The sequence below is a fragment of the Macaca mulatta genome, chromosome 3 (assembly GCF_049350105.2).
Source record: "Macaca mulatta isolate MMU2019108-1 chromosome 3, T2T-MMU8v2.0, whole genome shotgun sequence".
NCBI classification, from domain to species: domain Eukaryota; kingdom Metazoa; phylum Chordata; class Mammalia; order Primates; family Cercopithecidae; genus Macaca; species Macaca mulatta.
The window spans coordinates 98,504,154-98,531,689 of record NC_133408.1 but is presented as its reverse complement, the minus strand read 5'-3'; the positions used below and the strand labels follow the sequence as shown (position 1 = coordinate 98,531,689).

The window sequence follows — 27,536 nt, the reverse complement described above, 5'->3', positions numbered from 1 at the left end:
CTGTTGAACAATAAACTCCCTTTAGCTAATGCATACTGGGCTTAATACCTAGATGATGGATTGATCAGTGCAGCAAACCACTATGGCATGTGTTTTCCTGTGTAACCTGCACACCGTGCACATGTACCCCAGAACTTAAAAGTTGAAGGAAAAAATATTAAGCTCCTTATTTATGCTTAAGGCTTACCTTGATTTTCCAAAACTTAGAGATACCCTATTTTAGAAGCATAACTGTTATATAAAATGAAGCTTACTCGTGAATGTGTGACTAATATTATGTATTTTTAATAAGCCCAGTTCTTATCTTAATTAATTCAAGGATGAAAGAAAAGAAAGACAGGAAATCAATATTTTCTCCTTTCACCCTTGGAAGCCACATTTATAACAATTTTTATGGAACTCAGCCCTAATTTAAATGCCTGAGTCAGTGATAAATATCATTAATATCTTCATTTTTCCTTTCACCAAATACTGTTCAAAAATTAGAATGAATTCAATGAATGATCTGGGAACAAATCTGCATTTCAATAAGAGTCCTATAAAAGAAAACCAATTTATGAGCTCTTCTTAGAATGTGCGACATACTAGGTTTCATATTAGATGTGGTTAAAGTATGTTTCCATTTTAGAATTCACATACACAAACCCACATTAATCTTTTCAACACTTCAGCAGATAATTAACTATAATACCCAGTTAGGGCTGAGCCAATTCAGATTCTGGAGCCAATGTCTGGGCTGGTGTTTCTCAGGTGTCAGAAGTCCTTCATATCGCCTGTGTGAGAGCGATGGTTTCCCTTTCACTTTGTATGTCATAATCAATTCCAAGTACAGTAGCTATTTGCATGGACCCAGCCTGCTGAAATTAAATGAATCTACATGAAAATGAGCCTTTTCAGTAGAGGCCACAACTTCTGACTCAATGGGAGACAGAATGCTTTCATCATCCTTGATGTTCTAGAGCAGGGTTCTTCAAACTTTAGCGAGCATAAAACCCCCCTGTAGATAAGATGCTCCCAGAGATTCTGCTCCCAGAGGTCTGTGCGGAGATGGTGCCTTTCTTACAGCCTTCCACATTGGAGAGCTGTTCAGCGTGGCCCCAGATGCACAGTGTTGGCCTTACCCAGAAGCTTGTTAGAAATGCAGAATCCCAGGCCCCAACTCAGACCTACTGAATCAGCTGAACCAGAATCTGCATTTTAACAAGATCTCCGGTGACTCACCCTCGACTGGAGTTTGGTAAATACCACCTAGATCACTGTTCCCCAAAGCCTGGTTTAGGTGTTGCTGGGGAAACTGGAGATGAGTTTAGAGAGTATATAAACATTTTTAAATAATGGCTGTGTTTATTCTTATTATTACTTTCTTTCTTTTTATTACCTTCCAAGTGTTTATTCTTCCTGAGATCCTGTATTTATTCTTATTATTACCTTCCATTTATTCTTATTATTACTTCCCATTATTACAAACCAAGTGGTATTGGTTTTCCATTTATGATAATAAAGTTTATTTTCCAAAATAAACTTATTTAACTGAAAGCATGACTTGATATATAGTAAATGTTGAATAAATATGAGTTTAGGTGGTATGCGGCTATTGCAAAAACCATGAAAGTCATTTGTATACAAGTGACCTTACTTAGTATGGTGCTTAAGAGCCTGGCCTCTGGAGCCTGACACTCTGGGTTTGAGTACCAACTCCTCCACTACTGAGACTGTGTGACCTTGGGCAAGTTCCTTGACCTCTCCTTCCTTCAATTGCCTCATCTGGAGAATGGAGATAATAATGGTATCTATTTCATTGGGGTGTCGTGGTGCCTCGAAAAGGGCTAATATATGAAATGCTCTAAGGACGGTGCCTGATACATAGTAAGGGCTGTGTCAGGGCTAATTTGCTTCACTGTTATCTAGAGCACAAATACATGCTCAGTGATTTTTTTCATCAGATTTCCCCCAATCCTCTTCCTGGCTTCTCTGCTTACTCAGGCCAACCTGCCCCACCTTCCCACAAAAGCTAAATATTTACAGATTTTTTATATCATTGAGAAGAGTGAGAGCAGCAACTTCCATTTGGCCAAAAAGAGGACAGTCTTAACTGACAGAAGTGGTAGGTGGGGCATGAGATCTCATAGGTTGGAAGTCCAAGGAGAGAGATGTGGCCAGAGAATTTGCTCATTAAGTGACAAGAAAGTGACAACAGAAAGTGACCATCATAAATCGTTCTCATCATCACCTGGAGAGAAGTTTAAAAAATAAAATTATTTTATTATTTTACTTACAGCTTTAGAAACTTTACTACATTTATGTTGAGAACCCCTTTATTTGTATCTCGTTTGCATGTGGGCTTGTGGGCTGCTATTTCCTGGCCACAAGGTACCTTTAATAGATGAATGATGGACCCTTAGAGGTAGCAGGACCCTACTGAGATCATAATATGAGATATATATTGTGTCATGGGGTTTATTAGCCTTCATTCATTCAGAAGTGAGAAATCTTTATTCTTCTCCCTCTGCCCCATTTTATAACCAAAGAAACAAGGGATGTGTTTCTTTGAAAGAGGAACAGTGTCAAAACATACAAAGTTAGGATTGCACAGAGTACCTTGTTTGCAGATTCCTAGTCAAATGTGTTATTTTATTATTATTATTATTGTTTTGAGATGGGGCCTCACTCTGTCGCCCAGGCTGGACTGTAGTCGTACAATCACAGCTTACTGCAGCCTTGACTTCCCCAGGCTCAGGTGATCTTCCCATCTCAGCCTCCTGAGTAGCCGGGACTACAGGTGTGCACCACCACACTTGGCTAATTTTTTTGTATTTTTTGTAGAGATGGGGTTTTGCCATGTTGCCCAGGCTGATCTTGAACTCCTGGGCTCAAGCTGTCTACCCATCTCGGCCTCCCAAAGTCCTGGGATTACAGGTATGAGCCACTGCACCCAGCCCACATGCTTTTGTCAGGCGGTAGCAGTAATCTTTCTTGTTTATGTTTTAAAATGTAAGCACACTTTCTGTGTGTGAACAGCTGTACTCTCACAGGCTACTCTTGGGGGAAAAAAAGAGTTTGACGAGAGCAACTAGTGTGTAAAATTGCTTACCATGAGTTCTTTCTGTCTGAAATAACTCACAAAGTGTGGTTGGAACACAGACATATATAAATTTTTATTAAAAGAGAGGCAAGCTCAGTCCACATCACTTCTGAAGGGTACAGACAGGCTGATCATGTAGGGAAAGAAAGGGATCAAGTAGGGCGCCCGTACCCTCACCCTGGAATAGCTCCCGCTAAAAAGGTTGCCGTGCAGGTCCTCTGCGACCTGCAGATGTGCTCTGTGCTCTGTGGCCCACTGGCTTTTAAAAATGCTTTTTAAATTATATACCCAGATTTCAAAATTGAACTTTGTGCGAAAATCTAGATAGATATGGGGCTTTTGGAAGAGGGAAGTAGGGGGTTCTGGCCAATACTGGGCTCGTATTCCCATGGAATATCACCCAATCCATGCTGACAGGGGCTCCCACTGCAGACCCAGGCTCGCGTCCTGTAGCCATGTCCCATCCGTGCCCTTTCACCTGTTATCTAGCCCACCTCTGAGTGGGTGGTCACAGCCCGCTCCCTACTGGCAAGGGATGCTGGGGAAGGAGTTCCTGCTTCTGGCTGGAGGAGGTGAGACTCACAATGTGGAAAATTCCTCCAGCATAGGGTAAGTGTTCAAAAGACGGTGGGCAACCACAAGACAGATGAGCACCCCGGCCCAAGGAAGAAGACGCTTGCAGGATAGCCGAGTGTCATTGAAGAGCCTCCATCATGGCAGCCTTTTCCTCTTCTCCCTGACACATGCAGAGCCTCCCAGGCTGCTTGTGTTCTCCCACTTCCGAATCTCTGAGTATTTGCTGCTCCTGCTTACTAGAACAGATTCCTCTATTCACCTCTCTGCCTGGTGAAAAATAAGATCACTTCTACCAAGTGTTTCTTTATTGTGCCTCCTCCTTAAGTTTGAATGGATGATGCTATCCCTTAGCACTCTCTACCCGTCCTGGGGCATTTATCTGACTCCCGCCTTTTTTATTTTTTATTTTTTTTGAGACAGAGTCTCGCTCTGTTGCCCAGGCTGGGGTGCAGTGGCGCAATCTAGGCTCACTGAAAATCTGCCTCCCCAATTCAAGCCACTCTCCCACCTCAGCCAGCCTCCCAGGTAGCTGGGATTACAGGAGCCTGCCACCACACCTTTTTTTTTGTTGTTAGTAGAGACGGGGTTTCACCATGTTGGCCAGGCTGGTTTGGAACTCCTGACCTCAAGTGATCCATCCGCCTCGGCCTCCCAAAGTGATAAGATTACAGTCATGAGCCACCGGGCCTGAACTGACTCCTGCTTTTAACGTAGTTATGATGATAAGTATCACTTCCATGTATGTGTCAGGACGTGTACTGTGTCTTCATATACAGTGTTTGTTTTAATAGTGACAACAAAGAGAATTAAGCATTATAGCTCCTAATTTACAAATGAAGAAAAGGAGGCCCAGTAAGGTAAAGGGACCTGACCAAAACCACACAGCCAGGAAAAGGGAAAGGTGGAAGCAGAACCCAGGGCCGTCTGGTTCTGAGACCAGCTCCTGTATTTGGGCCTCCCATGGAAGTCGTTGTTAGTTCTGTTTCCCTCACCACCCTCTAATGGTGTTTGTATGTGCATTTCAATGCTGTTTTTCAGATAGTTCATGAATTGGGAGAAAGTATAAAAGCCTTTGAGAATCTGGCCTTTAAATCCTAAACATTTTAAATACATTTCAGAGCAAAACAACATTTTTAAGTGGGTTGAGAGAACACAAAGCCTTGAAGAGCTCTTGGGTGCAGCCCCTGACTTCCTGGAGCTCAGCATTCTCAACTGTCAGATTTTAACATATACTTCTTTAGATAATTGCTTAATTATTGTATCTGAAAAAAAAAAAAAGCCTTTCACAGCCGTCAAACACTACATATAAAACTATCCTCCAATCCTGGATTTTGAAAAATTCTTCCCTGTAACTTCAGCAAGGCGGCATCTGGGTGGCACCTAAGCATTCCCACATTCCTGAAGATAGAACTAGATAGAAACCAAGGCCGCTCAGGTGAGGGAGGAGCAAGCAGAAGAATTACAGTCACCTTTATGGGGTTTCTTTCACTTAATGGTCTCAAAAATATTTTTAAATCTTTGCAAAATGGAATCAGGGATGTAACTTGACCTGAATCATATCAAGCTAATAAAGTAATGCAGTGCAGTAGAAATGAGGTTTTAATGGCAAAACTCCGTCTATACTAAAAATACAAAAATTAGCCAGGGGTGGCGGTGTGTACCTGTAGTCCTAGCTACTTGGGAGGCTGAGGTGGGAGGATCGCTTGAACCCAGGAGGTGGAGGTTGCAGTGAGCCGAGATGATGCTATTGCACTCCAGCCTGGGTGACAGAGTGAGACTCTGTCCCAAAAATAAAAGAAATGAGGTTTTAGATCAGAAAAACCAGGGTTTTAAACTCAGCTCTGCTGATCTTTCTGAAATTTAGTAGAAATTGCATACTTATCTGAGGCAAAGTTGGATTATTTGTTATATGGAAATATCAGCATCTACCACACGGTTGAGAGGATTACATAAAACGTCTTAGAAGTCCCCAGTGCAGTGCTGAGCACCTACTGGGTGGGAGAGTCAAAAAGGTATACAGCCAATCCTTATTACTTGCAGATTCTACATTTGCAAATTCACCTACGTGTACTCACTAAAGTGTATTTGCAACTCCAAAATCAGTACTCACGGTGCTTTTGTGGTCATTCCCAGGCATGTGAAAAGTGGTGAAAAACTGTAGACACTGACAAGCATGTTCCCAGCTGAGTTGAAATAACAGGACACTGCCTTCTTGTTTCAGCTCTCATCCTATAAACAAGTGTCCCTCTCGCAGTCTGTGTGATGCCACGGTTTTTCCAAATTTTTTATTTATTGTTGGTGGTTTCGCAGTTTAAAATGGCCCCCAGCGAAGTGCTTGAAGTGCTGCCTAGTATTCTTAAGCCCAAGAAGGCTGCGATGTGCCTTATGGAGAAAATACAAGTGTTAGATAAGATTTGTTCAGACATGACTCCTAGTGTCTTTGGCCATGGGTTGTCTTGTTCTATCCAGGCCCTCAATGGATTAGATGGCTCCCACCCACAATGGTGAGGGAGACCTTTACTCCATCTACAGATTCAAATGCTAACCCGCTTTGGAAACACCTTTACAGGTACACCCAGAAATTATGTTCTACCAGCCAGATGGGCAGCCCTTAGCCCAATTAAGTTGACACATAAAAGTAATCATCACACTCTGTGTTCATGACAACTTTCTAAACATAACTATAGTGAATAATGAGAATTGACTGTATTTTGTTTAGTTCCTATATTGGATAGGTTCAATATTAGTGGATAAAACAAATTAACTCAAAAATCTTCATGGCTTAACACAATGGGAGTTTATTTTTCACATTTGTAAAGTCTAATCAGGTGTTTGGCAGGTGGTCTTACAGGTGAGTCAGGGACCTGGACTCCTTGATCTTGTGACTCTGCCAACACATAGGACCTTTGCTACCAGTCGATGGGTGGAGAAAGAGAAAAGTCATGGGCAGAAGGTCTTTCTGAACCAGCCAGAAGTAATAGCACATCACTTCGACCTTCATTGCATTAAGCAGAACTCAGTCTCATGGTCACACCTAACTGCAAGGGAGACTGGGAGTTGTAATCTAGCCATGTGCTGAGGGATTAAAGGAATAGCTCTGCCGCAGTTCTCCTTAAAGTCTCTCTATACAGTTATTTTTTCTTAAGTAAATGAAAAAACCCTTAGGTAAGTGGTATTTCAGTTTTTAAAGGTTATTCTTCCCTACCCTTTCTGGTTTTTTGCCAGGGGAAGCATTTCTGTCTCCTGTCATGTGTCTTAGTTAAAAGATGAGATCCTTATATAATGAGACCTCTCTATATTCTCTTGTTCTGTTAATACTTCAACCAACTCTTTAATCCTTGCTATAAATTTTTGACTGAAAATATTTTGCCATTGAATAAAAGATCATAAAAAAATAGACCCAGTGCCTCCTGTAAAAGAAACTGTTAAAATACAAATATCTGATAATTTATGCTTGTTCCAACTAAATTGTGGGCCTGCATCCAAGTTGCCTTAGCATCAGCCTGTAAAATGCTAACTGTGTCTGACCCTATGTCATTGTGTGTATTAGCTTAGTACACCATTAGTTTAGTTTTAGTAATAAAATAACATAGATGTTACCTGAAAGAAACACGTACTACCCCATGAGATCTCTGCTCAATTTCACTACGGTTTTATGGTGTGGACTCTGATGAGTATTTTCTTTTTCTGTCTTTCCATTCTTGTTTTAATATCAAGGAATGAGGCAGTAACACAGTGATGATCAGGCTCCTTTTTTCAAGGAGCCTGAAATACTTCGTAAGAAAAGTGTAGTTGTGTACAACAATCAGCTTATGTACCTCCTTGGAACTCTTAGGAAAACTATGATGGACTCTTTCCCCAAAAAAGTTGTACTGACACACATATTTTATGCCATTTACAATTTTTATACAATTTTAGATTAACCCTGCTGGGAAAAAAGATGGTACCATAAGATCCAGCAATTCCACTCTTGCATATACGCTGAAAAGAATGAAAAGCAAGGTCTTGAAGAGATGTTTGTACACCAATGTTCATAGCAGCATTTCTCACAACACCCCAAAGGTGAAAGCAACCCAGGCACTCACCAATAGATGAATGGTTCAACTAAATGTGGTGTATATGTACAATGGAATAATTCAGAATGAATTTCTGATCCATGCTACAACATGAATGAAGGTTGAAAACATTATGCTAAATGAAATAAGCCAGACTCAAACAGACAAATATTGTATGGTTCCACATATATGAGGTACCTAGACTAGACAAATTCATAGAGACAGAAAGTAGAACAGAAGTTACTGGGGGCTGAGGGGAGGAGACAGTGGGGAGTTATTGTTTTATGGGTACAGAGTTTCTGTTTGGCATGATGAAAAAGTTCTGGAAATGGATAGTGGTGCTGGTTGCACAGCATTGTGAATGCACTTAATGCCACTGAATTGTGTACTTAAAAGGGGTTAAAATGATAAATCTGATATTCTTAGACTTTAGAACCTGTTAAGCCTTGGTTCCAATCCCAAGACTTAGTTATAGTATAGGTGACTTTGAGCAAAAGAGTTAATGTCTCTGAACATCCTTTTCTTTACCTATAAAAAGGGGTATGCTAGGGCGTTGAAGCCCTGACCTTAGAAGATTATTATAGAAATAAGTGTGATTAGTGTGTCACATGATTGCCATTGATAAAAAGATAAAAACTAACATATTAGGTGAGCAAAATTCAGTGGACTATGCTAACAAGAAAACATCACATTACATAAATGCTTTTGGCCTCTGTGGAGACAAGAATATTGACATGAAAAAATATAAATGCCACAGGATTTTAAAGATGAAATAACAGAGGGACAGGCTTTGTTCTGGTCCTCCAGTGACTAAAGGGACAGCAGGAACACAAAATCACCCCTGCCCAAGTGTGAGATTTATTTCAGTTTCTGCTTTGATTGCTTTTAGGTTCTTATATAGGTTTTTCCAATTCTTGTAAACTAATGGGGTTTTTCTTTAATACAGATTTTAAGTCCTTGCAATGTGCCTTGCTATGGGTTCTAAGACACACACCCACATACACACACATGCATGCACACATACAGGCTCCACACATTTATCTGGAGATCAGACCTCCTATAATATTAACTATTTGAAACAGAATCATGTTTGTAGAATCATGCCAAAAAGCCCCCTGCATAGCAAATACCAGATAGAAAGTCTAGGCAGAGGAGAGGGGTGGCCCATCCTCATCCAGATGGCTGTGTAGAAATGATGACACAGGAATAGCAGGGAAAGTAAGAGCTGACAGAAGAGAAAGAGGCAGGAAAATGACTAACGCCCTAAGCCTTGCTCGAAGCTGGCGTCCTGAGTTCATGTGGAGCCTGTGACATTCAGAAAAGGTTACATTTCATTCTATTTGCTCTGCTTAGGAAAATGGGAGTCTATGCAGAATGATTGAAAATGATAAAACTAAAAATTTAATGCTAAAGAGGTAGGAGTCAGTTATCTGGAAAAATTATTATGGAATGAAGAATTGCTATATATATACATGTATATATATATATATTCTATTTGTGTTGCGACACAAATAGCTAAATTCTATCAGTTTTAACACCTAATTGTCTCTAGAATCTGGCTGCTTTTGTCAATCTCCAGCACTTAGCACAAGGCTTGCCTCACAGTGGGCACTCCGTGAATAAATTAATGAACAAGTGAATGAATGAATGAATGAATGAATGAATGAATGAACAGGTGAAAGAATCAAGCTGCCTATAATATGCATATATCTGCAAGATATGCATTTCCAGCATATAAGTAAAGAAATCCAAGTTTAAAGCCATCCTTTTTCTCTTTTTCAGAGCAGAAGCCACTCTCTTGGGACCATTCATAAGCAGGAGATATCAACACCGTGACACATGCCAGTGCCACCGCCGCCACCACCTCCTCTGCCTCCGCCTCCCCCGCCTCTGGGGGCTCCTCCCCCTCCCCCACCATCAGCACCCCCGGTAAGACCTTTTTTTTCTGATTGATTTGCTGTGGAGCATAAACTGCTTGAATACACTTGAGCAGAAGGTTTTAAATGTTCAGAAGCAGCTCTGCCTACCTTCCCTGTGGCAGGGGGCATCTTAGGTAGCTGGATCTGGCAGTTTAGAGTCTGATTCCAAACCAGCCTGGCTCAGCCATTTCTCTCCCCATTCTTCAGCAGCTTCCACCTCCACCTCATTGGTCTACTGATGTCTACCTTATTTCCCTTCTCATGCCTGCTGCTTGGTACAGGCTCACGAGTCTGAGTGACTTTCTGTCTCACTGGAAACCTTACGTGAGGGGCCATGCCAAAGTGCACAGCCAATGAGGCATTGTGAAGTCAAGTTCCAGTGTGGAATCTGGATGGTGATGATGATAGCTTGAGCTTCCGTCCCCTTGTACTAGGCTCTAGTAAGCTGAGTGTAATAGGAAATGCCACAACGAAATATAAAATCCTTACATGAAGTTTCCCTATCTACACAAGATTGAATCAAGGCTATTTCAGTTTGTGTTGCTGAACGCTTTCTCTTGGTTTCATAGTTTGGTTTGGATCTAGAAGGGGGCCACTGAGGGTGGTCATTTTGTTTTGGAACAGGGATTCTCAGCCTTGGCACCACTGACATTTGGGGTCAGATTTTTTTTGTTGTTTGAGCTATCCTATGCATTGTAGGATATTTAGCAACATCCCTGGCCTCTACCCACTAGATGCCAGTAGCACCCCTCCACAATTTTGGCAGTAAAAAAAATGGCCCTATATATTGCCAGATGTCCCCTTGTGGGGCAAAAATCACCACCACCCACACACAGTTTCAGAAAAATGCTAGTGCTTAATGCTTACAGCAAACTTTTCCTCTAAAGAAAACCAGGAGCACTTCTCACACTCATTCTCCATTCCTCACACCACTTCAGTGAGGGACGTCTCGCACCAGCTCCACAGCTTCTGTTTTCAGTGGAAAAATGAACGAGATGACGGTACGGCACACAGAGACAGGGCTGTTTAGGGATGGTGTGAGCCAAGTCAGCAGAAGCCAGGAACAGAACCTCCCTGCCATCCTCCTCACCAGGTGCAGCCCTCCCTCAGATGCGCAGATGACATGGCCCTGAGGAGTGTTGGCTATGAAGGGAGAGCCTGCGGCCCCTGCTGCATGACCACAGGCCCTAGTGAGAGTGAGAGTATGCCTGAGATGTCACCCCATGTGACGTTAGTTTTGTATACCGACCCTATCTGAGGTGCCAAGGGCGTAGACCTGCCTGGACCTTGGCACTTGCCCTGCAAGAGACTAAAAAGAAAGCACATAGTATAAATTACATTTGAGAGCTTTCTGACCAATATAAACAAAGAATAGGAATAAGTATTGAAGTTTCACTGCTGAATTTGACCCAAAATCAAATTCAAGGTCAGTGCCGCAAAGTGATGATTTGTAAGTAAACACACATGAAGCTATCATATGGATCTTGCAAGCACTGAAGAAGTACAACTTAGAATAACTGCAAATACATGATGTACCCATAAATTTAGCCAGAGTAAATAAGCTGAACAAAACCCATGCTATTGGAGGTTTGAGAAAATAATCCTTTTTAAACATTGCTGGTGACAGACAAATGTCTAGGACTCAGTAAAAGTTAAACAGGTCTTTCTGGAGTCTTCTCTAAGAAAACAGTAAATGTGTATGTATCATAGTTTTTCCCCTGATAATCAGGTAGTTTTATTTTTGAGACTGATTTAAGAATTTAACCCTAAAAATGCCAAAAAGAATTTATGCAAGGATATGTCAAGCAATGCTATTTACTCTAGTGAAAAAATACATCTTAAATGGCTTACAAGAAATAAATGAAATGTGTTATGTCATACTGTTAATTAAAAATTGCCTTATGCAGTGATGGTAATTAAAACTTACATCTGGCGGGGCACAGTGGCTGACGCCTGTTATCCCAGCACTTTGGGAAGCCAAGGTGGGCAGATCTCCTGAGGTCAGGAATTCAAGACCAGCCTGGCCAACATGGCGAAACCCTATCTCTACTAAAAAATACAAAAGTTAGCCGAGTGTGATGGCAGGCGCCTGTAATCCCAGCTACTCAGGAGGCTGTGGCAGGGAGAATTACTTGAACCTGGGAGGCGGAGTTTTCAGTAAGCCAAGATTGCACCACTGCACTCCAGCCTGGGCGACAGAGTGAGATACCTGTCAAAAAAAAAAAAACAATTTACATCTATGCTAATATGGAAAAGTAGGTATAAAATGATGGATTAGAAACAACACACATTTTGTCTGGGCGTGGTGGCTCACGCCTGTAATCCCAGCACTTTGGGAGGCCAAGGCGGGCACATCACGAGGTCAGGAGATCCAGCATCCTGACTAACACGGTGAAACCCCATCTCTACTAAAAATACAAAAAAATTAGCGGGGCATGGTGGCGGGCACCTGTAGTCCCAGCTACCCGGGAGGCTAAGGCAGGAGAATGGCGTGAACCCGGGAAGTGGAGCTTGCAGTGAGCCGAGATGGCGCCACTGCACTCCAGCCTGGGCGACAAAATGAGACTCCGTCTCAAAACAAACAAACCAACAAAAAACATATTTTGTGCATAATGAAATCAACTACTTAATATATGTGATAAATAACAAAGATCAGAAGAGAATTCGATAATGCCGACAAGAACATTTAATATTTCATTAGGGAATTCCTTCTTTAAAGATGCTTAAACGCGTAATAAAAAATAATTCTACCTTTGGTTAAATTTTTTGCATTCTCTCCTTCATTTCTCTCTCTTTCTGAAGAACAGGTCAATTTAGGAGTAAAATAATCACGTAAATTTTAATATTTTCTTAAAACTTATTTTCTACATTTATGTAGAAAAATAACATGTATACTTACAATACATGTTAAAGGCAAATAATTAATATCTTTAGCATATAAAGAGCTCTTACAGATTACTATGGAAATGATGAATGCAAAGATGGGTACAGGATATGGTTAGATTGAAGAAATACAAATATATTAACCTCACTACAGTTTAATAAGAACAAATTAAAATAATGAAAAACCATTTTTATCTATCAGTTTAGTGCGATACTTTTTAAATGTTGGCTGGAGTATTAGGAACTAGGCACTTATAACTTTTGGTGGAAGCAAAACTTAGTGAAATGCCCTAAGATACAATTTGTCAGTAAAAAACGGACCTAGTTTCACTTCAAGTAATTTTCTTGACGTGGCTTCACTTCAGGTAATTTTTATTTAAGTAACTAATCATAGATATACAGAAATATATAGCTATAGAAGATTAATGAAAGTATTACTTGTAATAATAACCAAAAAGAAAGAAACAAAAAACAACCCATATTTTTTATGATAGGAGATTCAATAATGTATTATATATTCTCTCAATGGTATATGAAGCAGCCATTAAAATCATTCAGAATTATAAAGAAGAAAATGATAAATGTTGGCAAGGATGCAGAGTGATGGAAACTCTCATACACTGCTGGTGGGAGTGTAAATTGATATAAACCCTTTGGAAAACCATTTGACAGCACCTACCACAGTTAAACATGTGCATCTTAGGTAGATATCCAAGAGAAGTGTGTGCCTGCATGACCCAAAAGACATGTTAAGAACGTTTGTAGCAGCATGAATAGCACAAAACTGGAAACAACCCCCCGTGTCCATCAACGGCAGAATGGATTGATAAAATGTGTGTTATGGTCATGCTATAAAGTAATATACAGCAGTGAAAATGAATCAACAATACATGCAACAACATGGAGGAATAGCCACCTGACAAGAGAATACATGCTGTATGATCCCATGTATATAAAGCTCCAAAACAGAAAAAAAATAAACTACGGTGTTTAGGAATGCAAGACAAGCTGGTAGAATTATGAGGAAAACCAAGAAAGGGATCACCGTAAAATCAGGAGATGGCACCCTTTGGGAGGACAGTGGGGGACTCAGGATCAGAAAGGCCCTGGGTGCTTCTAGAGTGCTGGCAAGACTCTAATTCTTGACATAGGTGGCGATGACATACAGTATCACTTTATAGAAACATGTTAAACTACACAAAATTATTTTATGTGCTTTTCTATTTGTGGTACTGGACAATTTAAAAGGTTAAAAGAGAAAAAAAAATCATATCCAAATTGATTTGTAACTTCCAGTGTCATGATTGATTCAGACAAGGATCATCCATGAAAGCTAAAACCAGAGTGAAAGGTTGTGGGGGAAAAAGATGTTCTCAGGGTCAGAAGTATCACCCGTAGATGCTTCTTACTGCAAAGGGGAAAGCGTCTCTTTAAAATGCATCAAACTTACCGTCACGTGTAATGGAATGACCTCCTATCACAAGCCTCTGCTGGATACAAGGAGGCGCACAGAGCGTCACCCTGTGGTAATCTGCCCAGAATGAATGACCTCATGAGCAAGCAATCAGACACATGCAGAATATGGGACCTTCTGCAACAAAAGCTGGCAAACCAGGGACTCTGGGCCACAGCCAGCTCACCACCTGTTTTTTATCATCCTCCAGCTAAAACTGGTTTTTACATTTTCAAATGGCTGGAAAAAAAATTAAAAGGAAAGTAATACTTTGCGACACATGAAAAGTATATGAAATTCACATTGCAATCCATAAATAGTGTTATTGGAGCACAGCCACACTCATGCATTTTGTCTATGACTGTTTTTATGCTACAGCAGCGAACACCAATTAAGCAAAATGTTATTCCTCAAAGAATTCCATTCTTCTCACTAGTAGGCTTGAATTTTAAAAATTCTCCTCAATTATTATTACTATGTTCTGAGTTTTGTCAGTAAATATTTTGTGGAGGTTTGTTTTCTCTTTTGTTATATGAGTATATACATTGTATTCTAGATTTTTTGCCTTTTGGCCCACATGCCTAAAATATTTACAGCCTGGCCCCTTCCAAGAAAAGTTTACCAACACCTGTCCCGCAGTCAGCTGGGCTCATTCAGCCTCCCATTCCCACTACCCACCACCCACCCACCGCAGTAGCCAGAGATCTTGCACACGCACATCCTCTGCTTCTCCTCTCCGGAACTTCCTGGACCCTGCTGAGCTGTGGCCCACTCCATCCTGCATGGTCTGGCCCCTGCCTGTCTCTAAGACCTCCTCCTGTGCCTCTGTCCTGGAGTCTCCTAAGTCTTCTGCGTAGTCATTGAGAGCCCAGAAAGGCTCTTCCCATTCATCCCAGCTCAGGTGTCCCTTCCTCTTACACTGCTGGCTTTTATATCTGCAAACCCCCTGCTTCAGAGCAGGTAGTAGTTTTTAACTTTTTTAAAAATTTGAGTGGGGTCTATATTTCATGTTTTATGTCACTCATGCCTGGCTCGAAATAAGTACTCAACTCTCTGAATAAATGAATACATGAATGAATGAACAATTATTTGTGTAAATTGGGTTAAGAAATGGAGTTAAAACTTTTTATAATCAGTGTACAGAACTCTAAACATCTATGTTGTGAAAGAAAAAAGTATATTCAAAGGTAGAAAGCATGGTAAGAAAGACTTTGTTTAGGACCGTCATAACAGGTGGATAGGATTTTGCAGTAGGGGAGAGAGATTGGGCTCAACTCCGAATACAACATGGGCAAGAGGGAATATATAGCCCAGGAGCAGGGTGGGGTCAGTAAATATACTAAAAAGAAACATCAGGGCTAAAGGGGATTCTGGGTGAATGGAGCTAACAAGATTCTTACTGAAGACAAGCCTGGGTGATCAGACATACCCTGGGGGTTGGTTAGGGATGAGGCACCTGATTGGATATCAAGGGTGATCACATATCGAGATGGGGTGGTCCTTGCTAAACTGACTTAGCAGGGGGTTTTGTCAAAACTGGATTTTACAAGGGAGTGCACAGGTGGGCCTGGGAGAAGCTTTGGAAGCTTAATTAAATTTTGGTTAGGAGGTCAGGATTCTCTGGTCAAGAGAGCCTTTGTCAGTGTGCATAGACCAGCATGTCAGGTTTTATTATATGTAATCTTTGTAAGATGGGGATCATTTTGTGTGAATGTCTGATCCTCTGTAAGGAAATGCAAACTTCACGCCAGCTCTGGAAGACCTGGGGAGTAGGTTAGGGGGAAATTAGGCTAAACATTTTTTAGTTTCAGCCTTCTACCTCTCCCCTCACCCCTTCCTGCTCCTCCCCATCTCCATCCCTGATGAGCATCTTTTCTTTTTTCAAGAGTGTGGAACGGAGAGAAGGGCTGATGGGGCCTGCTGAAGCTGTGAAGCAGGCTTAAAGCAAAGCCAGACGGCTCTCTTCGTTTCCTTTCCCTCATTTCTTGCTTCTGGTTCCCCAGTTTTTGAGCTCCTTTGTCTTATCTCTTTAAAATTCAATATTGTCTGGCACAGTGGCTCAAGCCTGTAATCCCAGCACTTTGGGAGGCCAAGGCAGGTAGATCACTTGAGGTCAGGAGTTCGAGACCAGCCTGGCTAACATGGTGAAACCCCATCTCTACTAAAAAATACAAAAATTAGCCAGGTATGGTGGCGAGTACCTGTAATCCCAGCTACTTAGGAGGCTGAGGCAGGAGAATCGCTTGAACCCAAGAGGCGGAGGTTGCAGTGAACCAAGATCACACCACTGCACTCCAGCCTGGCTCAAAAAAATAGTAATAAAAAATAAAATCCATTATCAGTGTCAAAATTGCCCACATGGTGTGTTGGTCCACTTAAATTTAAATTATTACTGTTGCTTTACTTATAAGATGTAACCTAAAAATATATCTAAAGGAAATAGAATGGATTTGATATTTGAAATGCGTCAGAATTTTACTGAACTTTTGATTTCAACTGTACTTTGACCCCTTGGTAGATTCCAAGATGAGCAAAGAAGCCCCTCGGGGGCCTGTGATTTCTGTTTTCTTGCCACGGTCCCTAACCATGAGTGGTGCACTCTCCCTACATGTCACCGACCAGCTGAGAAATTCTTTGCAGTTGGGTTGCCCAGGCAAAGCCTGACAGTAGGGTTTATGGCTACAGCATTTGTGTTTATTTATAAAGTAGAATGTGGATTTTTATACCGTTATTTTTTAATGTTGCCATTCAAGTTTCAATATCCTAAGGAAGAAACAGTTCACCTAGGGCAGGCCATGTCTTATTATTTAAATACAAAGAGGAAACTGGCTTGATAATCACTTTTTACCATGAAAAGCAACGCTCTAAGTAGGAAGACACTTAGGTGCCGTATATTTCTGCCTGCCCGTTCCAGGAGTGATGTTTCATAGGATGCTGAAGGGAGATTACAGTGAGAAGCTTATCGCACCCCTAGTTGTTTTCCTCCCTTGTTCCTGTTTGCCAGAGTCTTTGCTTTCAGGAAATTCGGTGGCATGATTTTTCTCCTTGTAGTCTAAGGATTGCATGATTCCTTGGCAAAGTAGGCTTTCCAGTAGGAAATATAAGCTGTGACATATATTGGAAGGTTTTCCCACCGTCTTTAGCATGCTGGGGTGCATGCGGTGTAGAAAAGCATGCCAATCTGTGAAAGAAAATGGAGTGCTCTCTGAAGTCCCATGAGAGCTTTTTTTGGAATTTTGTGTTTGCTGTTGTTAAAAAAAAAAAAAAAAAAAATGCAGGGGCGGAGGGTCGCTAGGTGGAAGAGTGCTTAGTAGAATTGCATATTATGCCATGTTCTGGAAAACGTAATTTGCATGTCTGCTGGCACATTTGGAATAATGAAAGGCTTAAAAATTCTTACACACTGTCACTCACTTAGGTTCCCCTGACACTCTGGTACTTTGATTAGTGTCACTAATGAGGGATTGGGGAAGCTTACCAGGAACTGATAGTGGCCACTGGAATAAGGAGAAGCCTTTTGCATCAGGCCAAGCTGTTAGGATAGTATTGACATTTGATTGCTGCTTAACAGTTTGCAAAATGATACCTCTGTCTTTAAGCAATTTTAAAAACTTGATTTTCCCTCTCTTCTTTGATGGTTAGCACCAGGAGCAGGAACATGGCTTTAGTGAAAAAGGAGCCAGTGTTGGCAGCAGGTTGCCTTGGTCTGGAAGAGAAAGAGGTGTGGCAGGACCTGCCACTCATACTTCCAAAGGGCCATTCAGGATGGTATTTAAATGTGTTTCTTTTTTCACAGCTGTGAGGTGGGAGGGGTGGCAGGAACAAAGAGGAGAGGGCTTGCAGTGGTGTGCAAGAGGCAGTGATTACAGACTCATAATGCCCAGGACTTGGCAAGAAAAGCCTGTGAGTGCTTGTTAAGGGCCTTTGTCGAGTTTCACAGGAGCCTGGAGCATAAGCCAAGCCGCTCGCAGGCGGCATCTGAGCTGAGGGTTACGGCAGGAAGGTGACACGGGGTACAATGCCAAAGGGTGACCCTGGGGTTTGTCTGTGGAGCAATGATTCCTAACTGGAGCTTTCTGTTACACCCAAATCTTCTGGCTCTTTGCCTTGGAAATCTTTTAAGATTCCAGGGTAACTAGTGATGCCTAGAAAACTGCCAGTGAACCATTCCTCCCTCCACCAGGTTTGTCTTTTCATCTGTACACTGCTGTGCTTGCGAAGGCCACCATCGATGGGAGGCTGGCATCTTTGGAGCCCCTTACTTCTTCCCCCAAACTGCTCTTTCCTTCTTTAACCTTTCTTGTCATAGAAGGGGAAAAAAAACTCCACCCACATCAGGTTGTTGCTGGTGGTTAGATAACCAGCCCTGCCCGGGGTGGAAAAGCTGTCATAAGGTGGAGTGAGGAGGGGTGGCCCATGCTGAGCTCCACATCTGGTGGTGCTGGACTCTGCAACGTGACTTCCTGGCTGCCAAGCCAACACACCACATCTCTGCAGTGGAGGGCTGGCTTGGCAGCCAGGAAGTCATGTTTTCTAGATTGTTTAATAAAAGGACAGGTAACATGAAGTGAGAAAAACAGGATACATGTAGACAGTGTAGTTCCAATTATGTAAAACAAAACTGTGTGCACATGCTCGCCTATGCACTCACATAAAGGCTGTAAAGGACACGGAATACATGTGTCATCACTGGGTATCTGGGGTGGAAAAGGGTTGGGTGATTTTTATTTTCTTTTTTGTATGAATCTGCATCTCCTCAGATGTTTACATGGAACATTTGCTTCTTTTATAATTAGAAGAAAAGGTTTTTAAAAAGGAATGAATTATCACTTACCCATTGGCTGAGTTGGATCCTGTAACAATAATGCTTCATATTAACAGGCATCTACTAAGTAGCTATTGTGCCCCAAGCATTGTGTTAAGCACTTAACATGGATTGTCTAAATTATCTAAATATGTACAACAATCCAATGAGGTAGGTACCAGTAGTGCCATTTTAAGGATGAGAGAACTGAGGCACAGAAAGTGTATTTATGTGCCTGTGTCACACAGCCAGTCGTGGGTGGAGGCTGAATTCCTCCCCTGCCTTTCTGGCCATTGAGCCTAACTGCTGTGTGCTCGACTGCCTCCAGCTGCATGAACAGGTTCAATAAGTGGTACTGATGACTAGGCAGTGAACACTTATGTAGCATTTACTATGACCTTTGCGTTGGCCTATGGGCTAGCACATAGTAATTGAGTTATTCTTCACAGTAACCCTTTGAGGCAGGTACTGTTGTTCTCATTTTAAGGATGAGCTAACTGAGGCACTGGGGGCAAGTCACTTACTGGGCAGGGCTATTGTTGGGACTCTGGCAGAACAGCTCCCGGCTGTGCTCTGAAACACTAAGCCAAAAGTCCTTCGATGCAGACCTTCTCAGGGATTACTTATACTTCTCTGAATCTAAAAGCCAGGAAGTCAATGGATTTGGCTCCCCATACCTTGGCCAGAGCTTCCACATTTCTTCTAAGCTGCCTCCTGAGATTGCTGTTTTCTTTCCTTTTTTTTTTTTTTTCTCTGTGGTTCCATTGTTTTCCCCACTTGCTTTTTGGTTCTTCTGCCCTTTTAATAGAAAACAAAACAAAACAAAACATATTGCACATTGTCCTCAGAATAAAACTCATGGTTTAGAGAGATGCTGATAGAGAATCGGCATGAAGAAAGAAGATGCAGTGCAAAGGAACTCGGCTTTGTTTTGTCTTGGTTTACAGCCAATGGCAGATGAGCTCAGAAGGACAGGGTCTGCTGCTAGCAGTGCGGGCCACATAGTGGGGACGGTGGGTGCCCCTGTAGCTCAGTGACAGCAGACTGTGTTCTTAACCTTGATCAGGCTATCATGCAAATTTAACTGAGCTTTGGCCACACAAAATTACGAAGTATCTGCCTCTGAAGAGTTTAGAACCTGAATCCAGAGAAACCAGGGCGTGACATTGGTCACTGCTTGGTCATGAAAAAGATGAGCATAGAATTGGCTTCTTATTCCTAGACTAAAACTTTGTACCATATGTTGCCTCTTCATTAAGTATTTCCTGAATATGGGATCCTGAAGTCTCATGTTTAAAGAGCCCTCTTGCTCTCTGAATTAGTCACCTTTCATCCCTAAGCTTGCTTCTCTGCATATCAGACATTAGATGTGCCTAGGTAATGTTGTGAGCTCTCTCCTAAACAGACCAGAGTCGGGTGAGGGATGAGGGAGGATCTTGGGGCCAATGTCACAAAGCAGCTAATGAGAGATCTGAAGACAGAGAGTCTGTGCCTAGCTCAGTCCGAAGGACGTAGTAGGGACTCAGTTCCTAGCCTTTCTTCCTGATCTAGTGAGTTTAGTGCAGACATTGTAACTCACCAGGCAAACCCGTTATGAGCTAACCAACCACGATTTTCCATTTGCTGTGAGATTAAGCTTTGAAAGCCAGAACGACATTCTGTGTTGTGTTGTATGAGAACACCATCAACATTGGACCTGGCTGTGATATGAAAGTTATTTTTTAAAGAAAAAATAAAATTATAAAAGAACACACTCAATGCATTCAAATTTTAGTAAGAATATTTTATAAAGCAAATGCAGTTATATCAGAAGTAACAAATACAGGAACAGCAAAATTTTAATACTTGGGTATTATTTTAAAAGCCATAAAGTATCTTTTGGCACAGCCTTTCTCATTCCAACTCATTGTTTTCAAAGAGAAGAGATCCTGTGCCTTTTTCTTTGCATGAAGATTTTTTTTTAAATTCACAGAAAGGAATACAGTGTACCCACTTTGTACATGCTAGCAATAGATTTCCATTTTAATAAGGTCTGTTCACAATAGAGGACTTTGAATGTGTTTTCAAGGTGATTAAAGCAGGATTCAACCTGTACCACATAGAGTATTTAAAACAAAAAGGTAGCCAGGCACGTTGGCTCATGCCTGTAATCCCAACATTTTGGGAGGCCCAGGCAGGTGGATCACCTGAGGTCAGGAGTTTGAGACCAGCCTGGCCAGTATGGTGAAACCCCATCTCTACCAAAAATACAAGAATTTGTGGGGCATGGTGGTGCGCGCCTGCAATCCCAGCTACTCGGGAGGCTGAGGCAGGAGAATTGCACTAAGCTGTCATAGTAAGGATCATGTAATGTTGCAGCCTGGTGTGTTTAAAACAAAACACGTGGATTTAGAGTCATACACCTTGGAAGCAGAATTTTAGCTGTGCCATTTCCTAGCCATAGGATGTCAAGCAAATTACTTAATAACTCTAAGCCTCGGTTTCCTCGTTTGTGAATGAGACTAATAATTGCCACTTCCTAGAGTACACTGCTCCTAGAATGGAAACTTCATAGAGGGATTATTTTTGTCTATTTTGCTCACAATGCATCTTTAATGCCCTGAGCAGGAGTATAGCAGGCATAGAGTTATTGTGAGGACCCCATAAGATAGCAGTAGCAGCTGTTGCTTGCCAAGAGCCTCCTTAGTAGATAGTACCTACTTTCATTTTGGGGACTGGAAAACAACTGGATAAATAACCAGATCTTGGACTGACACATTCAGGTCAAAAGTCCTGTGGTCTGTACAGGGCAGGAGGTCAGACACTAGAAGCCAAGATCAAAATTGAGAACCTGAGTTATCCATGTGGAAAGTCAGGCCAGCAGTCTGAAAAGAGCCCAAAAATAGGTGGTGTGAGACCAAGGGAAAGTTTTTCCTTTGCCCTCTGAAGGTTTGTTAAAAATCACTGAAAAGAGGTCAATTAACAGGAGAAAAGGCATATCAATTTTATTAATGTGTACCTGGGAGTCTTCGGAATAAAGACCCAATGATGTAGTGGAAATTATCTGTTTTTATGTTTAGGTTGAACAGCCTATTGACAGCTGTGTGGAGATATGGTTAGACAAAGAGGATAGCTCCAATGCTAACAGATTGAACAGGGGAAACCCAGCAAGGCGTGACTGTCTAGACTCTTTCGGCCTTCCTGAGCTGCGTTCCTTCCTTCTGGGTGTGGGACAAGACCCTCTCTGGAATGAGGTCTTATGACCTACAATCAAACAAAATAGGTCAGATAGTTTATTTATGGCCAGTTTTTACACTGAAGGTGGTGGAGAGTTAGAGTAGTATTTTCAGATTTATGGCTGGCTTTGGGGAAAAGGGGCTCTGGTTTCTATGACCCAACTTGGGGAAGAGGGGTTCTAGTTTCTGTGGTTAGCCTTGGGGGAGAGTGGGACTGAGCGACAAGAGGGCAGGTGAAGGTCAGAGGAAAACCTTTGCCTCAGAGGCTGCTTCTGATGCTTTCATTTTGGGGGATTGTTTTGATTCCAAGCAGTGTGCAGATGTTACCATTTCTAGGTCATCTGGGGTTCCAAGTCCATGGGGCCAGTACTTGCTCCTGCAGCATGATTCTGAGGAGTGGAATGGTTTGTCTTCTCTCCTCTTTTGCTGAGTTGAGTGGACCTGGGCCCACGGGTGTAGCAGGAGGTACCTGGAAGCAGCCACAGATTAGACCTACATGAGTGCAGCTGTAGGACTGTGACTGCTAAAGCTAGCAACAAATACACAAAGATGCGGGGGCATCCTGAGCATCCACTCCAGTGAGATGGCAGTTCCATTCAAACATTTTAAACATTTGGAGGGGACTTTGTTTTCTCAGCTGCCATTTGGTTCATCATTTCACAAGCAGCTTCACCAATAGCAGACCAAGAGGGAAGGGAGGGACATGTGTTTCCCTAGAAGGTTTAATTGTGATGCTCGTGCAAGAATTCTGGATCACCTGGCCCCAACCCCCTCTCCAAAGCAGGGAAAGAAGTTCTTTAGGCCTTGTGGCAGCTTTGGGATGCTGAGATTCTAGTGCTGTGGATTGGTCTTTCTCTACCTGAGCCAAACGTTCATTTAAAACTCTACTGTCCAGGGAAATTTGAACACTGATGGGATATTGGTTTATATAAAGGAATTGTAGATAATTTTATAGCTAATTTTATTTAATAATATGCTTGTTATATTTCAAGAGCTCTTTTCTTCTATAGCTGTACACTTAAATATTTATGGGTGATTTCATACAATGTTGGATATGTTTTTAATAAACAGGGATTTGGAGGGGAAACGTGGGTTGTGGAAAGACATACCAAGATGGGCTGGAGTTGATAATTGTTGAAGTTGGATGATGAATCCTGGGGGCTCAACTGTACTACTCCCATCATGTATGCTAACAATTTTTCATAGTAAAAAACTTTAGTGGACATCAACAACCTCACATTTAGTGCAAAATATAAGTGATTTGGCAGGACCAAGGAAGGAGTTATGTAGCATGCTTTCACTAATTCAGGTGGGCATTTGAGATCAAATGTTATATGCTTTTTAATTTTAAAAAATAAAAGTTCATAAGTCATCTGCTTGAAATTCTATATGTCACTGTGATTTATTCCCCTTATCTTGACCCCAACCTAGCCCAATCTGGCTCCTGTTTTTCTAGGGATTAACATTAAGGTTTTATTGTTTTGTTTTGTTTTTAAGCTCTCCTGCCCTAATCATTGAGTTGACATATGCAATGGTTTGGGTCTTTTCTCCTAAGAACGGAAATGGATACAAACAACAGGAATGTCAGAGAAGCTGTGGGACTTGCCATCATAATCTTCCTTGCTACTTTTTATGTAAATAAACCACAGACCAAATGGGAACACCAGATATCAAACAATATTTTGTGAAACTGTTGCATTTACTGTTCTCTGCCCTGGTACAAGGACATCTATCACTAGCTGGTGTTTTCTCCTACAAAGCACAGAGGACATTGGGGCAATTATCGAATCAAAAGTTGCCAGTTGGCAACTCTTCTTGATGCCAAGGTCACCAGATATGGAAGAATTTTCACCTTCAGTGTTCTGTAGTCTGACTAAATGCCTCTCGTGACTGTATTGTTGAAGAATTTCAGAAGGTGGTGAGGGGGAAGGAGCCTTAAAGCCAACTCTAAGAGAAAAGCCTCTGGTCATAGAGACAGCATACGAAGTGTGTGTTGCGGCTTTAAAAAAACAAATTTGTGTGTGTATGTACACGCATGTGTGTGTATTTCTTTATGTATACATATTTGTTAAAGACCATCATCTGAACAATTAAGACACAAAGGGAAAAGCGGTCTTTGGTTGTGCTAAACCTTAGCATAGGTCAATGTGTGTTCTAGAACAGAAACATGTCAGATGATGGAGTTTTCTAGGAAATAAAATCTAAGACAGAGGTGGAATAATTATTTAAGGGCTTAGCATCATCAGAGCAATCGTTTGTATTTTCTTCTGAGTTGCTTTTGGGGGTTGATTTTTGTCAGAGGGAAGGGTATGTCTTTAGGGATAAAAGAATAATTGGAAATTTAAAATGTCTCAAGACTCGTTCATATGCCTTTTGGGTCATCAGAAACCATGTCTGTTTACTAATGCTTGCTCAGATAGCTACATTTAAAAGGAGCATGTTTTCCCATGAATGTGAAACTTCATTTCATGAAGAGGCACCATGCTTGTTCCCCATAACTTCATCTAGCTTTTATTCTAAAAAAGTACATTTTTATTAATAGGTAATTCCTAAAAGGAAAAACCAAATGCAATGGTTGATGTAAAATTAGAGAGACTGACTTTGGAGTATGAAGGATAATGGAAGAAAGTTCAGGAGCCATGACTTTGGAGTATGAAGGAAAACGGAAGAGGCAGTTTAGGAGTCTTGAATTAGGAGTTTGAAGGAGAATGGAAGAGAAGGTTTAGGAGCCAAACTCCAGGGCCTCTCCTGAGCTGGAAGAACACAGCAGGTCTGGTTCTTTGTGGTTATACAGGGCAGGGCAGCGCCCCATCAGTGATTCAAGATGCCACAACATGGGTACCCGGGGACTTCTTCAGACCTCACAGGCCACCACAGAGATTCAGACTCACACAGGAGAACATGCCACCCCTGCTCACCCCATTGAGAACCGCTACAGAAAGTGAGGATTGAAATAGGGACAATGGAGACTCACCAATAAACATGATTCCAAGGGGCCAGAGAGCACCATGCCCTACCTGGCACACGCTCACCTTCCCCATGTGTTGGAGGGATGCCTGAGCTGGAAAGAAAAGGCCACAGGCCTGTGTGTCAGGTGGACCTGGCTCCCGAGTTTAGTCATCTCTGATATCTGGGCCAATTCCTTTGAACCTCACTTTCCTCATCTGTGAAATGGAAATAATAATACCTTTATGGGGTTGTAAAGGAATTCACTGCAATGATGCTTTAAAGCATCAGCGCAGATCCTGGAACGTACTAAGTGTTCAGTTATATCAGTGGCAGTCCCCTCTCCCACAGTCCCCGACATCTTGGGATGGGGTTCAGTCTCACTGAGTTTCGCACTGTCCTCTCTGGAAATACAGCAAACCCTCCCGTGTCATATTATACTCCTGCCAGGCCAACCTTGTTGGCCATGTCACCTTCTCCTTCTGTGCCAGGAGAGACTGTCCTCAGGAGGGTACTGAAACTGGAGGTGGGGGATGGAGATTGAACCCCTCTTTTCCCAGGGCTCTGCAGAGCAGAATGTGAAGCTCACTTCCTGGGGTCTGCGATGTTCTCCTTGGCTCGGCCACAAGCAAAGTCACACATCAGCTTCTCTTTACATTATTGGGGTTGTCACTTTTTAGCCCACCTTCTCTTCTTTTTTTGACCAAATCTTTTCGATAGAATCATCAAATCCTGACCCTCATCTGGGAAAAACCCTGGCTGCTCCTCCTCACCAGGGTCATGCAAGACCACTCCCTCCTCACCATTGACTTACGTTCAAAGTAACAATATACTTTTGTGTTCCAGGCACACAAAATTTCCAAACAGGCTTGGCCTGTTTGGCTTAGATAAAAGCAATTGTCAAGCAGTGGACCTGGAAGGCTCGGTGGACTTTATGAAGTTCAATGTCGTTCCTTCCTGCTGCATGCTGGCACTGATGGTGAGGGCTATTGGCAAGACCAGCTGCAGGGCCGCATGCTGGTGCAGGCTGGGCTGACTGGACGGGTGCCCTGAGAGCTGAGCTTCTTTCACATCTGCCTCATCAATGCCCTCTGGGTAACCTTGGATTTCTGTGCCTTTCACCCTTCAGGCCCCACAGTGGGGAAAGTCCTATAGGGAGAGGTTTGAGCGTGCTATTGATTTTCTTTTTTGCTTCATGTTGCTTTTGTTTCATTTTAAGTGTTGCTAGGCAATGCCTGAAGAGAAACGCTCCTCTAAAACTTATTTTATTTTAATTTTTACTTGTTTTAATTTTTTAATTTTTAATTTTTAATTTTTGAGATGAGAGTCTTGCTCTGTTACCCAGGCTGCAGTACAGTGGTACAATCATGGGTCACTGCAGCCTCCAACTACTGGACTCAAGCAGCCCTCCTGCCTCAGTCTCCCAAATAGCTGAGACTACAGGCATACAACACCTTGCCTAGCTAGTTTATTTTTTATTTATTTTTTATTTATTTTGTAGAGACAGGGTCTTGCTTTGTTGTCCAGGCTGGTCTCAAACTCCTGGCATCAAGCAATCCTCCTGCCTTGGCCTCCCAAAGTATAGGCGTGAACCACCATGCCCAGCCTAAAGCTTTAAACATGTTCTTCAAAGGCTGGGTTCTCAAGTGTAAAACAGGGAAAGGCTGGCCAAAAGTGGAAGGTGCCATGACCATACCACATCAGATTCCTAAGGAGGATAGAAGGAACAAAATGAGATTTCATAGGAAAACTCTTTAAAATACAAAATCGTGTACACCCTTGTTCGTAGGTGAAATGACCTGAAATATGGCAGCTATATTAGGACATATTATTCTTGCTTTAACAAGAGCCAGACACCAAGAGAATCAAGACCAACAAGAATCATCGTACCATTCAATTCCCTGATTCACTGCTTTGACACCTGGAGCAGTAGCCCTAGGGCCACCCAACCCGCTGGAACTTCTTGCATGCTGTCCCCTTCCCAAGAAACAGGTTCATTTCGCTAAACTTCTTGTTCTCTTTGCTGCCAAATGTAGTTGCCCCCTACCTTGAACTCAGGATTTCTGACATAGACCCAGTGATGATGGCTGAGTTTCAGGTTGGGAGGACAAGTTTAGAAAAAAGAAGGAGTGTGTGTCCAAAGTCACTTATTGACAGGGAGACTTTTCCACAACAATTATAATCATACCTTCCTGTTCTTACTCATAATAGTAATCCTCTAACATTTTGTTGTCAGCAGTGTGACAAATTAAAGGACATCTCCCCATAGAATATCACTGGATCTTTCAACACCTTCATGAGATAGGTAAGGTCTAATATTGGGGTCCCCTAAAAGTAGATTCTGAGACAAGACTCTGGGGGCAAGTAGTTTGTTTGGGAGGTGATTCCTGGATGTCCTGATAAGAGAGTGAGGAAGTGAAATAGAAGAGGGAGGAAAACCAGTAATGGGTGTACGGGGAACTGGGGCTGCACCCCTGAGAAACTGCAGAGCCTGCCTCAAGTCGTTCCACCAACTCTTGTGACTCTCAGGCACTTTCCCCATCTGTCCTGCAGGGGTGTGCATTCTCCTCTAGGAGTTCCCCTGGCGGAGTCCAATGGCCAGC

The 27,536-nt window shown here is 42.1% G+C and overlaps 1 protein-coding gene across 3 annotated transcripts in view; it reads left to right on the top strand.

The window, feature by feature from the left end:
* Positions 1 to 27,536, top strand: part of WIPF3 (WAS/WASL interacting protein family member 3) — a 109,271-nt gene that overhangs the window by 19,457 nt on the left and 62,278 nt on the right. For 2 of the 3 annotated variants that reach the window (XM_028845903.2, XM_028845904.2), the window contains exon 2: positions 9,496 to 9,642. In XM_028845903.2, the coding sequence (XP_028701736.1) occupies positions 9,553 to 9,642 (90 nt within the window). In that variant the 5' untranslated portion in view covers positions 9,496 to 9,552. The remainder of the gene's footprint in view (positions 1 to 9,495; positions 9,643 to 27,536) is intronic. The other variant, XM_077996971.1, reaches the window with a different exon arrangement.